At 39.3% G+C, this 18,156-nt stretch overlaps 1 protein-coding gene across 20 annotated transcripts in view; it reads right to left on the bottom strand.

The window, feature by feature from the left end:
* snap91a (synaptosome associated protein 91a) overlaps positions 1-18,156 on the bottom strand; it is a 216,495-nt gene that overhangs the window by 70,045 nt on the left and 128,294 nt on the right. For 14 of the 20 annotated variants that reach the window (XM_041187597.1, XM_041187601.1, XM_041187596.1 and 11 more), the window contains 3 exons: positions 15,354-15,395; positions 10,667-10,750; positions 5,391-5,467 (listed from right to left, as the gene is read on the bottom strand). In XM_041187597.1, the coding sequence (XP_041043531.1) occupies positions 5,391-5,467; positions 10,667-10,750; positions 15,354-15,395 (203 nt within the window). The remainder of the gene's footprint in view (positions 1-5,390; positions 5,468-10,666; positions 10,751-15,353; positions 15,396-18,156) is intronic. The other 6 variants (XM_041187602.1, XM_041187613.1, XM_041187612.1 and 3 more) reach the window with 1 other exon arrangement.

The following is an 18,156-nucleotide window of genomic DNA, read 5'->3' as shown; positions in this document are numbered from 1 at the left end:
ATCCATGCTGACTATCCCTGATTAATCCAGATATATTCTGTCCTTTAGAGCTCTTTCGAGTAACTTCCCACCACAGAGGTTAGAGTGGCCTATAATTTCCTGGTCTATCCCTTCCTTCCTTGTTTAATAATGGGACAACGTTAGCAGTCCTCTCGTCCTCTGGCACCGTACCTGTGGCAAGAGAGGATTTGAAAATTACAGCCAGGGTTCCTGATATCTCTTCCCTTGCCTCCCTCAACAACCTGGGATACATCTCATCTGGGCCTGAGGATTTATCCACTTAAGGCCGCTAAGCCCGTTAGTACCTCCTCTCTCTATGTGAACTTGCTCTAATATTTCAGTCCTCTACCCAGATGTCTATGCCTCCGTCGTCCATTTCAATAGTGAAGACTGACGTAAAGTATTCATGGAGGACTGTATCCATGCCTCCCGGGTCCACAGATTACCTCTATGGTCCCTAATTGGCCCTATTCTTTCCCTAGTTATTCTCTTGTTCTTTATATATTAAAAAAAACTTTGGGTTTTGCTTTATTCTACCCACTAAAGCTGTCTCATGCACTCTCTTAGCTTTCCTAATTTCCCTTTTAAGTACCCCCCTGCACTTTTTAAATACTCCTCTAGGGCCTCTGCTGTATTAAGCCCTCTGTATTTGCCATAAGTTTCTCCTTTTTCACTTAATCCTAACCTTTATATCCCTTGACATCCAGGGTTCTCTGGACATGTTTCTGTAAAGATAAAGGCGGGACCATATTTGCTCTGTACTCTCGCTATTTCCTCCTTGAATGCCTCCCCGATCTGATACAGTTTTATTGGCAAGTAGCTGCTCCCGGTCCACTTGAGCCAAATTGTATCTCATCTTAGTAAAATTAGCCTTTCCCCAGTTTAGAACTTTTATTCCCAGCCCAACGTTACCCTTTTCCATAACTATCCTAAATCTAACTGAGTTATGGTCACTATCTCCAAAATGCTCCCTTACTGATTTGCGTTCCACCTGGGCTCATTTGCAAACATTAGGACCAGAACTGCTCCCTCATTGTTTAGCCATTATGTAGAAAGCCCAACAAGTTCGCCTGGATGCAACTTACGAATTTTGCTCCCTCCCTACCCTGCACACTAAAACTATCCCAGTTAATATTTGGGTGGTTAATATCCCCTCCTATTACTGCCTTATTATTCTTACACCTCTGAAATTTGATTACATATTCGATCCTCTATCTCTCCTTGACTGTTTGGGAGCCCACAGTACACACTCAACAGCGTGTTTGCCCCTTTTGTGTTTTTTACTTCTACCCATATGGCCTCATTTGATGATCCTTCCAAAATATCATCCCTCCTCATTGCTATAATTGATACCTTGACCAATATTGCGACCCCCGCCTCTCCATCTTGTCTGAATATCCTACAACCAGGAATGCTAAGCTGCCAATCCTGCCCTTCTTTTAGCCAAGTCTCGGTTATATCTGTGATATACTCCCACGCACCTCTTTGTGCCCTCAGCTCACCTGTCTTATTCCTCAGGCTCCTTGCATTAAAATATATTCCATTTAGCCTTGCTAAACTCACTTCTTTCTTATCTATCCGATGTTTCCTCTGCCTTCTAGATTCACTTACTAGTGTTTTAACTTCTAATTGCACCTTAGCTTCTCTCCCCTCTGAACTACTTTTTAGGATCCCACCCCCCTGCCAATTTAGTTTAAACCGCCCCAACAGCATCAGCAAACCTCCCCGTGAAAATGGTGGTCCCGTTCCTGTTCAGATGTAGCCCATCCAAATTGTACAGGTCCCAATGCCCCAGGAATCTAAAGCCTTCCATGCTGCACCATCTCTCCAGCCATGCATTTATTTGCTCTATCCATCTGTTCCTATATTCACTACTATGTGGCACTGGGAGTAATCCAGAGATTATTACCTTTGAAGCCCTGTTTTTCAATTTCCTACCGAACTCCCTTAAGTCTGCTTGCAGGACCTCATTTCTCTTTCTCCCTTCATCACTGGTCCCAACATGGATCACAATCTCTGGCTGTTCACCCTCCCCCTTCAGAATGCCCTGCAACCGTTCCATGACATCCTTGACCCTGGCACACGAAGGGGGCAATGTACCAACCTGGAGTCACATCTATGGCCTCAGAAGTGCCTGTCTACTCCCCTCACTAACAAATCCCCTACCACTATTGCCCTTCCACACTTCTTCCTGCCCCCCCAGCTAGGCAACCAAAGCGCATGACCTTGGATCTGGTTGGCCTCCACAGAGGAACCGTCACTCTCACCGTTTTCCTTGGCCGAAAAACTGTTTGCGAGCGAGTTGCACTTGGGCTATTCCCTCACTAGGTGCCTGGTCCCTTTCTTCTGTCTGGCAGTCACCCATTCCCTCTCTGCTTGCACTTCCTGAAACGTGCTATCCACAAACCTCTCAGCCTCGTGAATGCACCGTTGTGCCCCCAGCTGCTGCTCAAACTCCAAAACCCGGAGGTCGAGTTGCTCCAGTCGGAGGCATCTCCTGCACACATGGTCATCCAGACCGCCAGGAGCGTCTAGGATTTTCCACATAGCATAGGGTTTGCAAATCACGAGACTGAGCTCCCCAGGCATATCTTAACTAAATACAATATGGACCCTTGCTTTTACTTTACCCTTACTCCTACTTGAGTATAGACTAAATGCTAGATCTTCCAGATAGACTAGATCCTCTAGTGCTGCTGACTGCCTATCCTGGGGTCCTCCTCTCACACCCTCCTTTAGGTGCTGCTGATTGCCTGTTCCAAGGTCCTCCTCTCACACTCTCCACCAATGTTAAGCTGAGTGGTTTATAATGATCCAGTCATGTTCGACCCCCCTTTTAAAATATAAGTAACACCCTCTCTCTTCCCTAGACTCAAAATGATGTGGATAGAATCCATCTGAACTAGAGGTTTTATCCTCTTTAAGGCAAAAGGAATACATTGCAATTAGTTAGCTCAAAGCAACACCTTTGTGCTTTGAAGTGACCCTACTAATGATAGCCCAGCTCAATTTTTCCTTTCTCTCCCAGGAAAGCAGCAAAGCTTTCAACTAATATGATTCTGATAAGGAAGTAAGCCGAATGGGGCTCTTCTATGTTTGTTTCCAGTCTGTAAAATAACAATTTGCTGCTTCAGTAGGATTACTATATACTTCCACTGTTTTTGTTTTAAACAAAAAATAGTTTTGTAGTATTAATAGTTACAGCTGATCAGGAGAATTTTGACTAACTCCGTGACAAATTAATAGTACTCCAGGGTGTATTCCATGCCATCATAATTATTTATTTCATAATTATTTCAATTTAATTATTGTTCCCCTTCAAATATTTATCGAATTCTCTATGAATGTTATTGAATCAGCTTCCACCACCCTTTCAAGCACTGCATTCCATATCGCAATCACGCTAAAATAAATTCTCATGTGACCTCTGGTTTTTCTTTGCAAATCATCAATTTAAATCTGGTGCCCTCCAATCATTGATCCTTCATCCACTGGAAACAGTTTATCCTCATTTGCTCTATACACCACAATCAAATCTCCTTGCAACCTTTTCTGCTCTAACGAAAACAATTCCAGCTTTTCCAGTATGTCTATACAGCTGAAGTCACTCTTCCATGGTACCAGTCTAGTAAAATCTCTTCTACACCCTCTCCAAGTTAAAACTATTGTGACAATCTTTGACCCAAAAGCAGTGCAGTGAGGAAAACTTGTAATTTCTTTAAAATGTCTATGGAATCTGTAATTATTCTTAAGAGTGTCTGAAAACAACTTTAAAAAGTTTGCATCAATTATAAAGGAATTAACTGCAATTTTGAAGAAATATTCATCCATGTGACCTGGCGACTCTTGGCCTGGAGAGGGGGGAAACAAAGGCGGCACATTTACAAGGGGGTGTGTGCGCGTCTTTGTGTAATACAGTTAAGGAGGACAAAAAGCTTAGACTCAGAGCAGAGATTGTGAATTAGTCAATACTACAGCCATTAGCCGGAACCCACTAGACTGTTTAATGAGGTTTAATAAAGAGGTCAGATGAATGAGTCTCTGGGAAATTTGTGCTATCAAGACTGTGAACCTAGATAAGGAGGTTCTGCAGGAGTGTGCCATTTGGATGAAGACTGTCTTTGGGGTCTCAGATGGAGTGGAGTTGCTACTGCAGGTGACTCAAGGACCAAATCCATTGAATGAGATAAGTGAGAGATCCTACATTCTGGCGAGACAGATGGAAAGACAGATTGCACATGGTGCCACAGCTGTATGGGATGTGGTATGAATGCTTGTAATCTTGTGAGGTTGTATCTGCTCTTCCATGTGTAATTAATAGCTTGCCAGTTAATTCTTGTTTACTTTATGTGGATTCTAATTCCTGTTGAAGTATAAACTGCAAAATGTGCAATCTTGTTGGTAATTTTTTCATTTGGGGGTCATACAGTAAATTTCCTTATTTTGGTTAACAGTTCCTCCACAGGATCACAACACTTCTTTCTACAATGCTTAAAATGCACACAAAGCACAGTAACTAATTTCTCTTTTTAATTAATTTCTAGCTATTCTGATAATTAACTCGACAGTGCAGATGTCAATGACTTGGCTTTAATCCCCCCTTACCAACCCAACAATCCCAAAAAAAGGCAGGAAACTGAAATAAATCAGGCCTTCAATTCCATAATCTGCATAATGAAAATTACCAAATGCAAGAGTAATTTAAGTGGAACAAATTAACAGATTTTTGGAATCAGGTTTGATAATCTCAATCAAATATCAGCCCGAATATACAAATTGGTATTCCCCAAATCTCTTGCAAGAAACAATAAATCTCACCAGATGTTTCCTGAATTAAACCATGACCCCTTCCGCCTTAAAATACACACTTAGCTTTACAGATGTGTGTTTAGGTACAAAATAATTGGATTCCCTGGAAAAATCTAAGACTTCGAGGGACTGTGACAGTGTGTAGATTTTCAGTAAAAAAAATGTTGTAGTGTAAATTTCTCATTGTAAATTTTGTGCAATTAGTTGAAGGTTAATTTTAAAGCACCAATTTGCAGAGGTAGCAGTGTGCTTTGATTGCTTACTACTTTGTGTAAATAAACTTATAAATTGTGTAATACTAACTAAATCATACACCGCTTATGGAACTTATTTGTTCAACAGATGTAAAAGTGTTTCCTGGCATCGCAATACAAAATGCACTATTTAAACAATTTCTCATACTCAATTTATTTCTCATGGTAACTGTACAATTGTCATTAAACACTTTTATATGAGCATCTCAATTACAGCAGCAATTACAATTATGAAATGTTATAAGGTAGCTTGTAAGCTGTAAACATAAACCAAACATTGAGAACTTATTTTATGAAAATGCATCATCTAAACAGGTGTGATCCTACCTACTACCAGCTGCATTTTTCTTGCCTTCCAGTGTAGTCAAATGTTGTTCAAGGGCTTCCAGAAGACTGCTAGGAGCCTAAAGGTGTAACAGTACAACAAATTGATTACATTTTTACTGGTAATTCACCAGCCAGCTATATGAGGAACTCGTGCAACCATCTGCAATCATTTACCATGAAAATGGCAAGACACTGTATTTTCATGCTTTATTTTACTTTCTCCATAAAACCAAAGCATCACAAAATAAACTCCATGCATTGAATCCAATTAAAACCTTGAATTTAAACAAGTACACACTTGAATAAACTCATTTGAAAGTTTTATTTATTTCCGTAAAAGATCCTAAATTAAAAGGCCTGAACTAGCATAAGATAAAAGTTTAAACTGACACACACACCTCATTTAATACAATTTCTTACAAGTCTGTTGATGTGACAAAGTAAGATTGCACTTGCATAACAAACATTATATGGATTGACTTTGGGTTTGACAACAGCATGAGCATTCTACAAGAGATAGTTCAATACTGGAAATATTATTGAGGTATTTGAAATCAATTCTAAATTTGCTGATTTTTAAGATGCATTGTGGCTGAATTAATACAAGCCACAGTCTAAAATCTGGATTGACCCTTGAAGCACTCATATCTAAATACTGATGAACCTATGCATTTTGATGGTTAAGTATCTGCCCAGTCGATTCAGAATATTTAAAACTTTAGACCATTTATATACCAGGTATTCCCAGGATTCATTAGCATCAGTCACAGAAAGGAACTTTATTCTTTAATGGGAATGTTAATGCTAAACTACCAATTCAAAGACTGCATAACATGGAGATCCATTCAAAGAAATAAGCCCAATTAAAGGGAGACCAGTTGGCTCAGTCGGCTGGATGGCTAGAGCATAGTGCAAAATAATGAAAACACTGCTGGTTCAATTCCCATACCAGCTGAAGTAGTTCTTGAGGCTTCTTTCCTCACTTAGCCATGATTCAGAGGCAGTGATTAGCAACCCTTGGTTGACAAGGACACAATAGAGAAAAAAGTGTGCATGGCAAAGTGAAGCAGGTTAAGAAACGAAAAAGGTTAAGTGCGGTCGTTTTTGTTTTTCTCCTTCCTTTTTCCTCAAAGCAGTGGATAGCAGAGAGAAAAGGTTCAGCAGAGTTTAACAGTCTTCCTCCTATTGCCCAAATCAAGATCTAAACTAGTGTGGAGCCTCAGGTTTCTGCTTTTGAAACTTTCTTGAAACAAGGATTATATGGTATCAGACCTTACAGTACCCTCAAATTAAAGAATGCTTGAATTGATCAATGCTCCAACAGTTACAGAAACACCAGGGACCCCAACAACTTTTCCTTCACTGTGTTAGTGAAATGTAGAATATACTGTTGATTTGGTCACTGAGGAGAGGTATGGGGCGGGGATGGAGGTGGAGAGGCAGAGTATATTCCTATCTTCATGTTGTTCCCTAACGGGAAAGACTGTTTTCAGACAGATTTGGTGCCTATAATGCATTGGTATCCAGAGAATCAAGCTTGAGCATCCAAATAGTCAGTTGGTTGAGTGAATGTACAGCTGTATCATGCTCTTTGGAGAGTTGAGAAGAAAGCTTGATATTTTAAATAATTCATTGTACAGGTAAAATCACATTCCAAATAATGCTATTAATTCTTCAAAATTACCCTCAAATAATTCACCATTTTCAGAATTAGCGTGCCTTCATTTTAATACCAGTTTTTGCTACAAGCACTTCTTGCTAGAAACTCATTCAAAAGATCAATTCCTTTGGTTCAAGTGTTAAACGGATGTAATTTTTACTGAAAGTTTCCTTGTAGTTTCCTGCATAGCATGCTAGTTCACTCCACTTTGACACTGGATTTTACCAGAGATTTGCCAACTTCCCCACTTTAGCTAAGCTATTGCAAGGAGGCCTGAAGGAAGACAAAATACTTGGCCACAAAGTCACAAAAAAAAACTGGAACCCCCCACCCCCCACAAAGAAAATACTGGAAACACTTGACAGATCAGGTAGCCTTTGAGGAAAGAGAAAGTTAACATTTCAGGTCATTGACCTTCCAAAACATCAATTCCGTGATGTTGCCTGGTCTGCCGAGTGTTCCCAGCATTTTGTGACTTTACTTCAGATGTCTAGCATATGTCACACATTGTTGGAAATAAAGAATCATAAAGCCCTCATTTTTGGCCACCTTTTGAGTAGCTGAAACAAAATGTCAAATACATCCACTTCATCTAGAAGAATGCAAGGTAAAGGAGGAAGAGATGGAAATTAGATCAAGTGTATGTCTATTAAAATAGAGTAATTTAAAGAAATGCTATTTTTAAGCAAGTAGAGTTAAAACATATTTTAGGAAATCATTACATCTTAAAAATGTACTTTACATCACCACAAAAGCCTTTTTTTTATTAGAAACAAGACAGAAACCAAGATATACTTGGAGCAGTCACATTGCTCACTCCTGTGGTTAGTCAGCAGAGAATATAGTGAAATAGAACAAATGGAAAATGTAATGACTGAATCAGTATGTATAACAATGGTAAAATAGAAAACTACGAAAAACTTGAAAATACATAAAAGCATGGAAGTGCTGTAACCTGGATGGTCGACAGGAAAGAAATTGTGAAATGGCCAAGAAGTTCATGTTAGATGCAATATTTTATTACTATTGATCTCCTGTGGCATTCTACAGTAAATGGCAGAGTATGGCCTCTTCCTTTATTGTCCGTTGTCTTCATATAGCTGGTGTTTTGCCACTCACTCTTTCTGCTTCTCACCCCATAATATCCCTTTTTGCTTCTATCAACTCCAGCTTCTCTGTATTTCAGGCTGAGAAGCTGTGGATGGTATGACAATTACGTGATGGACAGGGGAGCAACCAATGCTAGAAAACTGTATTTCTGTTTGTGTTGTGGGAAACCAATCTGGCTAATTGGTTCCTTTTCCATCCCCTCCTCCAATTACTCTAATCACACCTCTTTACTCCCATCACACCCCTGCACCATTATTGCTTCCTCACCACCTCTAAGCTTTTTGCTTTGAACTAGACGACCGTTGTTTTCTATCTTTCTTCTGCACCACTGGCACACACCTCACCCTTAAATCCCCAACGTTCCCCACCTGCACCTGTTTCCCCAACTTTCCTGTCGATTCCCCTCAAAATTACTACATTGACTTCAAAATACTACTTAAAAAAAAAATAAAATGAGCAAGTGAAAATAAACTGTTTTTGCCCCATAATTTTTAACAAACAAGAAAGTTACGTGATTAGCACTGACTTTTTCTGTCAACAAAACACACAAGGCACTGTTTGTGGGATAAATGTTGACAAGAACACGACAGAAATTCCCATGCTCTATGATTAGTGCACTGAGCTCTATGACATCCACTCGAGGCAGCTGGCAGGTCCTTGGTTTAATGTCTCATTGAAAAGTTGGCATCTGAGATAGTGCAGCACGCTCTCAATATTAGAGTATGTGCTCAAATCTCTGCAGTGGGACTTTAACTCATGATCTTCTGCTTCAGAGGTGAGAGGACTACCACTGAGCCAAGACACAACATGGTCCACATTTTATTTATTTCCTCAAATTTTTCTTTCCTCCAAAAAGCTTAAAAAGGCCTATCCCTGCCTGCATGTTTCCTGATCAGTTTTGGATTAAGGGTTAGGTTATCATTGTATCAAGTATAACACAGTCTCTATTATGAAGTTAACTGACATCGGTCATTTTTTAAGTACACAACCTACTCCACTCGCACTAGGGCCATCTGCCACTAGCTTGCTTCCCTTAATGTCCCCATTAGCACATCCTTCACCACCGTCAACACCCCTTTATCCTTTTGTCTATGACATCTTTGGCAGTCTCTTCTTGGCCTCAACCTATCACTGGCCCCCTAACAAGCTCTCTTGTTCCACCCTCTTCTACCAGCTTATATTTCATCTCATTTCTATATGTCTTAGTTCTGATGAAGGGTCATACGGACTCGAAACGTCAACTGTATCTCTCTCCCCAGATGCTGTCGGACCTGCTGAGTTTTTCCAGGTATTTTTGTTGTTGTTCTACAAATCCATGCATCAGCATGGACTTGTAGCACTTCGTTCTCTCAGGCCCAAACCTCCTGACAAGGGACAGTGTTGTTGATTGGCAAACCAACCCCTCCCCTGCAGAGCCGGAGTAGCAATACTCTGACAGCACTCCCTACTTCCCCTTCAACCAAAACCCCATCACCGAACAAAAACCACAGTTTCCCAGACCTCACCTCCTCTGGGAATTCTATCTGCCAACTTCAGGCCCCAATGCCACACAGCCTGACTCTAAATCCTTCTCAAGTTGGACTGCCCTGGTACACCCATTGTCTCAACCTGTTCTTGCCTCACGGAGCTATTTTTTAACATCTCGGCTCTTTCTCCCAGTTTCCAGTTTCTTCCTATCAACATAGGCAACTCTTCCAAACCTTTTTGTCACTTTAACAGTTACCAGTTTCCTGGTTCAAATTGTTTCTTTTTGCCACCTTTATTTGATTTTTGCCATCATTTTTTTCAGTCATTTAATCATTCCTGCTTTCCATCCCATCATAGACGTTCCCTTTTGTTCTTCATCTCCTCCCAAATTTCCTTGCTTAAAAGCTGTTACATCTCTATTTTTTCCAGTTCTGATGAAGGTCAACCACCTAAAACATTAACAATGTTTTCTCTCTCCAGGTGCTGCCTAACATGCTGAGTAGTTCCTGCAGTTTCTGTTTCTATATTAACACTAGCCCTAGTTCTTTTGATTGTTGGTTACTGGATTTACATATCACTGTTGAGTTTTTATTCTAAGACTAAATGAAGTCAATACCTTTCTATGCATCAAGAAATAGTTTAAAGATCCAAGCGTAGTCTGTGAACCTTTGGTTGGATAGGTATTTTGGCTGTGTGTAAATTGGTTCAACCAGAAGCACTGAAAGATCAAATTTATTCTTGTTTGTTTTTTTTTAAGTGAAGTGTTTGATGCGCCTTTACAAAGATATATTCTCCAAAGGGAAATCTATGGATTGCATTGAACACCAAGCAACTATATCATAGCTATTTACCAGATGCTCCCGCTGTTGTCAAGATGATTTTTGAAAAGTGAGGTTATATAAAGTCAGTTATCAGATTCTAAGTCAATCTAAATACTGAGTTAATTAAGTATCCATTGGGCAATCTAATTCAATAACCTCAAATACAGTAATAGAAAGATTAGCAAACCAAAGTTATAGTGGATAACATGGATGGTTACCGGATTATCAATGGTACAGTCTTTAAAAGGTGAATTTTCAGTGTCAGAATTTTTAAGGTCAGCAAGAATTCTCCGGTGTATTGCCTGCATTTTCAAAGAGAATTGTTATAAGAAAGTAAACAAACATCCACATTTTGCCTGTATATTACTGCCGATGACAGATTAGTTGGGCTGTGGCCAATCACATGAATTTAACTGTAAAACACTTCATCAGGAATAGTAAATCCCAGAAGAATCTTTTTGATCTTTGCTAGGTCTCTCAGTGTTACCTTCTGGTAAACAAAGTGCTTTATCCAATGTATTTTATGTCACATTTAACTCTACTCTTAGAAAATACATTCATGACATTAATACTTAGTAGAAACTTCAGCAATTAAAAGTTTTATAAATGCAATAAAAGCTACTTTACGAATTCCTCCAGTACCAGATATTCTCCTGCTTCACTGTCATAGGTAGTGGCCAGACTGGGCCAACATTCGACAGCAATCTTTGTTGAGCTAGTCATTATTTATGCATGAACTGCATAGCAAATATCAAAGCCTATTCAACAGTGGGACCAAAATAGTGGATAGCCTTTATCTGTGTTCATACACCTGAAAGCAATCTTAGCCTAAATTTATATTTGGTTATTCAAACTTTAAGTCATTTAGATTGTTTAACGTAACATGAGTGCTTGAAATTTTGATCTCAATTATAATTCAGTGCTTCAATAAAATAGCACATGCACTTAATATTCAAGACTTCTTTTAACCTCAAAACCCTCCAAGCCATTTAGCGTGTTTTGTATAATTACGAAGTCTCAATTTTATTCAAAGCAGTAAGTTAAATCGCAGCATTTGTGGTTACAGATATAAGCCTTGTCAATAAAGTCTATGCCTGGAGTTTGCAATGAAGCAAAGGTGCTCACCATTGACCTTGGACTAAGTTTTGCACTAAGATCTAGTGATTGCTCTGGTGAGAATTTCAGCTCTATCGCTGTGCAGTGGTAATGCAACTGATTGCCATGTTCTTTACTGGGAATTCCCAGGATGGAGCTGGAATGATGTCATCAGCCTGCTGTAGGATCAAAATCCCCTCCAACTGGGAAATTTATGGAATTATAAATTTCAAAAATATAAGCTGCAGTCAGCAGTATAGGGCTGGAGAGCAAGGGGTTAATTCAGACATTTAGTGAAAACGCAGTGACTCATCAAAAGGGTTTGGACATTGAACTAACACGATCAAGAAGTCTGATTACCCAATACAATGACACAAAGGACATATCATCAACACAATACACTCAAGGAATTATTCAACCACCACAGCCAATAATACAGGAACAGGGTCATTCAAACTCCCATTAACTTTGGAGCCAGGTGCTGTTACTGTGCTACCTCAAACAGCAGGAGAATTGCTCATACAATGAGAACTGATAATATTCATCTGGATACAGCTTCCATGGAAAACCCTGCATTGTTTCAAACTGCAGGAGCTGATGACATTTGTCTGGACTTGGTGTGAAATCAACTAATGGACATTGGAACAACATGAGTTAGATTAATATAAAAGCAGAGCAGATCTGAGCATTTGGGCTATAGTCGAGGAGGGGGGTCAGGAAGGGTCAACCTGGCTCACAGACCTACAGTTCTCTCCGGAAGGACCAGCCGGATTGGGGGTTGTAAGTATTTTCAACCATATCGTGATACTGGCCTGAGGATTTTGGGTTGCAGACAGAAGGGTCAAGGGTCGAGTTTGGTCACCTTGACTCAGGCCTACAGTCAACACCGGACAGGCCAGCCGTGTGGAGGACTAAGTTTCAGCCAAATCGTAGTGATATTGGTCTGAGGGTTTTGTGAAGGTTTGGGTTGAAAATTTGGTGCTTTTTGCCGGTACCTTATAACTTGTTTCAGCTATACCTTGGTGCTATTGGTCGGAGGGTTTTTTATCTTAAGGTTTCAGGACAGGGCATGGTGTTTTGCCTGTGTTTTTGAAAGTTTTAACTGAGTTATGGTGACTGTGTTGGGTACTGGGAATGGATTGTTTTAAATTTTGGGTTTTGTACTGCAGGGTTGTGGGTGATTCAATAAAGCAAATGTGAATTGTAAGAAACTTATCTCGCTGATCATTCTGTTCAAGCCATCCACTTGTGAATCTGGTGTCACGAACTTGAGTGTGGGGAGGGTCTCTGAGGGAAAAGGGGAACTCCTACACTGTATAAGCAGCCAATCATCTTAAAGGATTTTCAAATACCCAAACAGGAAACAAAAAGCATTAAGATAAAAATCACAATTTTTCTTTCCTTTATTTTTATACGTAGAGCAAATTAAAGTTGGATGAAGGTAGAAGCTAAAATAGTGAAAAATATTTAATTTAAAAAAGTTAAAAGAATTTACTAATTATTCATTTAACATACTGTACAAATATAAAATTCTGCCAGGGCCAGTTTTGCTGTTAATCAACTTTTATTAAATCACAGCACTATTAAAAACCCAGTTACATTGACCAAGCTAGGTGCAACTTTTCAAAGGGTTTCCACCAGTGATGTGTGAGTTGGGAGCTTGAAGTTCTTGCTGATTGCGTGGCTACTAGTTCTGGGAAGTCCACAGCAAAGCCTGTAGCGTGGCACTGAATGACAGAATGCAACTTCTGAATTTCCGTACGAATCTATGCATGCCTGATGCAGAGGGGGTAATGATGGTGAATGCTGACAGTTTGACATCAATCTCTTGCCAACGCACCATCTCCCCAATCCCATAAAATCTGGGCCTTCATGTACTCCATATTCCTTCCTTTTAGAGGGTAACATAAAATGTACATTTAAACAGTGAAGTTTTGATACAAATTAAGTAACGATGTATTGCCACATACTAATTGGCAAAATAAAAAGGTATGGAAGTTAGTCCGATAGATCTAGGGTGAAATCTGTCAGCATATAACATTATGATAGCTTTAAAAACAATGTTTGGTAATCTCAGAACTTTAGGCACTGCCACATTCAGCTGAAGTATAAAGTTTCAAAAATACTGTTTGAGGAATGAAAGGGTTCTGAAGTCATATTAGACTCAAAATGTTAACTTTGTTTCTCTCTCCACACATGCTGCCAGACCTACCGAGTTTTTCTAGCACTGTTTTGTTTCAGATCTCCAGCATCTACAGTATTTTGCTTTCATGATAATGCCACACTTTTGCATTCATTCTTCATCTCCACAGTTATTTAGATTGATTAACATTTCTCTATACCTAAATTTAACATATCAAATGCAGTTTTTGACATTCTGTAAGGAGGAACCTATTTTGGTTTATCCCTATCCAAAATAATGGAGACTTGCATGTGAAGAAATGCAGGTTTTGGCATGAGATTGGGTTTTCCACCTTAACTTTCTACCATAGCACAGAGACAAAACATTTCTTATACAGAAGTTGATTGGATCCACCAATGCGCACATGCAAAATATCTCATCACTTTATCAAACAAGTATTCCTAAAAGGAGTAGCTAAATGCAGCCAAAAGGTCTTAGTGAAATGTTACCATTAGCTACAAAGAACTGAAATCATTGTCACTTCTTTAATATTCATTGAACACTTTATACATTAAAAGGTAATAATGACGCTATTATACAACACTAGAATCAAAACAGCGCTTCATTGTCACAAACATCGATTGGTCTGTGCTAAGTTACAAGCCACAATGTGAGGATTGAGCAAATTTTGCTTTTAACTGTAAAGGTACTTTAGGCAAAATTAAGAGCAGGTTCCAAGAAGTTTTTAATCCTTTTGGAAGTTTCTTAAAATCACATTTAGATTGCCTTGTATCAAACCACCTGGATAGCATAGAATACATGCGCAGAATGACATACAATTTTTAGCATTTGCTTTGGACTTATGTAAATGGAATCATAGACGAACACTTTATGCTGATGTACATTCTATTAAAGGCAGCAGTTGGTGTGAGAAAAAAAAAATTACAGGAATAGTGATGCCACCAAACCTACTTGTGGATCCCACCACAATAATTTACCTATGGGAGTTTTTTTTTTCCACGGATGCAGTATTCAGGTACACGTATAAACATTAAGCAAGTTCAGTCTTTCGACTTTCTTGCACTTCCTGTAGTTTTAAAGGAAAGTATTGTTTTGCTAGTGGATCAAAATATGAATGCATTGGCTCCACCGGATAAATGATTCAAAACTTTAAATTGTGACAAGTTCGAAAAAGTTTAAGTAGAGACCATTTCTTAAAGTGAAATTGGGATTCATTTTGTTTCACTGATGCTGTTCAAACTGCAAAGCAACATATATTACTCATACTGTCTCCAGGATGAATCTTTAACCTCAGAAAGAACAGAAGGAGCATGTCCCTGTCATTATCCCTTGCAAAACCCAGTTTTGTTCTTTGTGGTTAAAACATCGCTCTTCATTTTTCGGATCGCATATATGATCTGGGTGAGAATTATTTAGTGCCAGTGTATAGGCCACTGCTCCTGCAGTCCAGATAATCTGCAAATAAACCAGTATCACAAGGAATAACAAATGGAAGTGGGAACTGAAACAGCATGATAAGCTAATTTACCTATTAAGATCTTACTCCACTGGGCCTCCATCATAAGCAGACGAGGCCAAGTAATGTCAGCGTGCTAGGTTCATATGCATTTATAACGTGACTTTTAAAATTAATCCACCAGAATGTAAAATGAATATTAAAAACTTACTTGAGACAGATCAGGAATGTCACCTTTGTCAATCCCTACTTGCTGTAAAACATAAAAACAGCAAGTTAATACGTTGTTGCAGAGCTCTCATTACACACTCCACGAATCTGCGATTATTTTGGCATTGCACTATAAAGGTCTTGGCGAATGTTATTTCACAACTTTCAAAGCATCATTTTGGTTTTGTGGGTACATATTAAAAAAGAATTACCATTATTCATTGGCACTTTGGGGATGAAGTGTGGCTGTGGTACTTAGCATGGGCCCATTTTAAACAATTGAGTATAACTCATTGGGGGTTGGAAAGTATGGCAGATCAGCAAAGAGCTGATCAGTTGAGAGCAGAGATTACAATTTAAAAAAAAAATATTGAAAACAATGGTCCTCAAAGAACAGTGCTCATTGATTTCTGCGTTACAATGCAAAACAATGCCTTCACAACAAGCAACACAGGGAACTGTGATGTCAACTGTTCAGACAACCTTTCATGGATCTGCATCTAAGAGATGAAAATTGTGTTTGTCTGGTCAAAAATCAAGCTGTGTCCTTAAAGCACCAGAACATTTTGACGATTAACAAAACTGTCTATTTGTTCCTATCCTGAATTAGATTTTAAAAATATGGCAGCCTTCAGGAAATTTCAGCTCTAAGAATAAAACACTGGTACATTCTAGGAGGCCACTACTTGAATGCTTTTCTTCATGCAGGGAAACCTGTAAATAGAATTCCAGTGAAAAGAGCAAGCATGTGTACAAAACGTCCTGAAAGTCACTTTCTGTGTTAAATTTAGCATTTTATTTCCAGACTTGCATTCATTTAATAATTTACTAGTGCGCATCTTTTACGATAAAGTACTGTTTTATATTGTATTAGGTACTTAAAGTTGATAAGGCACCGGGACCAGATGAGATGTATTCAAGAAAACTGAAGGAAGTGAGAGTGGAAATTGCAGAGGCACTGGCAATAATCTTTCAATGTTCCCTGGATTCGGGGGAGGTGCCAGAGGACTGGAGAATTGCAAACATTACGCCCGTGTTCAAAAAAGGTTGTGAAGATCTACCCTGCAATTACAGACCAAGTCAGTTTAACTTCAGTGGTGGGGAAACTTTTAGAAAAAATTATGTGGGATAGAATTAATAATCACATGGAAAAATTTGGATTGATTTGAAAGATTTGGCATGGACTTGTTAAAGGAAAATTGTGTCTAACTAATTTGCTGGAGTTTTTTGAAGAGGTAACAGAGATGGTACATGAGGGCAAGGCTGTTGATGTGTTTGATACAGTGCCACACAACAGACTTGTAAGGAAAGCTATAGGTCATGGAATAAAAGGGCCAGTAGCATACAAAATTGGCCAAGGGATAGGAGACAGAGAGTAACGGTATTTTTCGGGCTGGAAAAAGGTTTGCAGTGGAGCTCCCCAGGGGTCGGTATTGGGACCCTTGCTCTTCCTGATTTACATAAATTATCTAGATCTTGGTGTGCAGGGGACAATTTCAAAGTTTGCGGACAACACAAAACTTGGGAGAATTGTAAACTGCGAGGACGACAGCGTAGAACTTCAAAAGGACATAGTCACATTGGTGGAGTGGGCAGATAGATGGCAGATGACGCTCAGTGTGGAGAAATGTGAGGTGATACAATTTGGCACAAAGAACATGAAGAGACAGTATAGAATAGTATCCTTTATTTTAAAGTGTGTCCAGGAGCAGAGAGACCTGAGTGTATATGTACGTAAGTCATTAAAAGTGGCAGGACATGTACAGAGAGCTGTTTCCAAAGCGTACAGTATTCTAGGCTTCATTAATAGGGACATACAGTACAAGAGCAGGAAGGTTATGACGGACTTAGGCCTCAGCTGGAGTATTGTGTACTGTTCTGGGCACTACACTATAGGAAGGATGTGAACGCATTGGTGAGAGAGTGCAGAAGAGGTTTACGAGAATGGCTCCGGGGTGAGACACTTCAGTTATGAGGAAAGTTTGGAGAACTTGGGACTGTTTTCCTTGGAGAGAAGGCTGAGAGGAGACTTGAAAGAAGTTTTCAAAATAATGAGGGGCCTGGACAGAGTAGATAAGGAGAAACTGTTCCCGCTCATAAACAGATCGAGAAGCAGAGGGCAGTTTTGAGATGTTCTGCAAAAGCAGCAAATAAGGGGTGAAAAAAAAACTTTCACACAGCAAGTAGTTAGGGTTTGGAATGCATTGCTTCAAAGTGTGGTGGAGGTAGGTTCAATTGAGGCATTTAAGAGGACATTGGATGATTATCTAAATAGAAACAAAGCAGGGTTATGGGGAAAAGGCAGGAGATTGGCACTAAGTTAAAAGGCTCAGAGAGCTGGTACAGATATGATGGGCTGAATAACCTCCTTCTACACAGTAACAATTCTGTGATTCTGTGAACTGGGATGTTTGGCAACATTTTATGTATGTCAAAAATGTTGAGTTTTTTAAAAAAAGGGAAGAAAATAGGCAACAACTGCACATATACAATGGCATAATTTTACAAGGAAGAGCAAGTTCCTATCATACAGGCATAAACTGGGCAAGCTTAGATCAAAATGGTCACTGAAACCAGGGAAAAATAAAAAATGAAAAGCACAGGAACACAAACAAATTAGGAACAAGAGAAAGCAGAAGCAGTTACAAGGATAGAGAGTACACATTTCCTTCTGGCATTTGGGCTTAAAGCATTACCTGAGGAGAGGAAGTCAGGGGAAAAGCAGGTCAGAAGGATCACACATCCACGCTGAAGCATGTCTGATTTCCCAGCCACTTAAATGAAAAGACGCTAAATAGGCTCGA

Source organism: Carcharodon carcharias, chromosome 5 (genome assembly GCF_017639515.1).
Source record: "Carcharodon carcharias isolate sCarCar2 chromosome 5, sCarCar2.pri, whole genome shotgun sequence".
Lineage (NCBI taxonomy): Eukaryota > Metazoa > Chordata > Chondrichthyes > Lamniformes > Lamnidae > Carcharodon > Carcharodon carcharias.
Note: the sequence above shows the minus strand (reverse complement) of the source record. Positions and strands in the feature narration are given on the sequence as shown.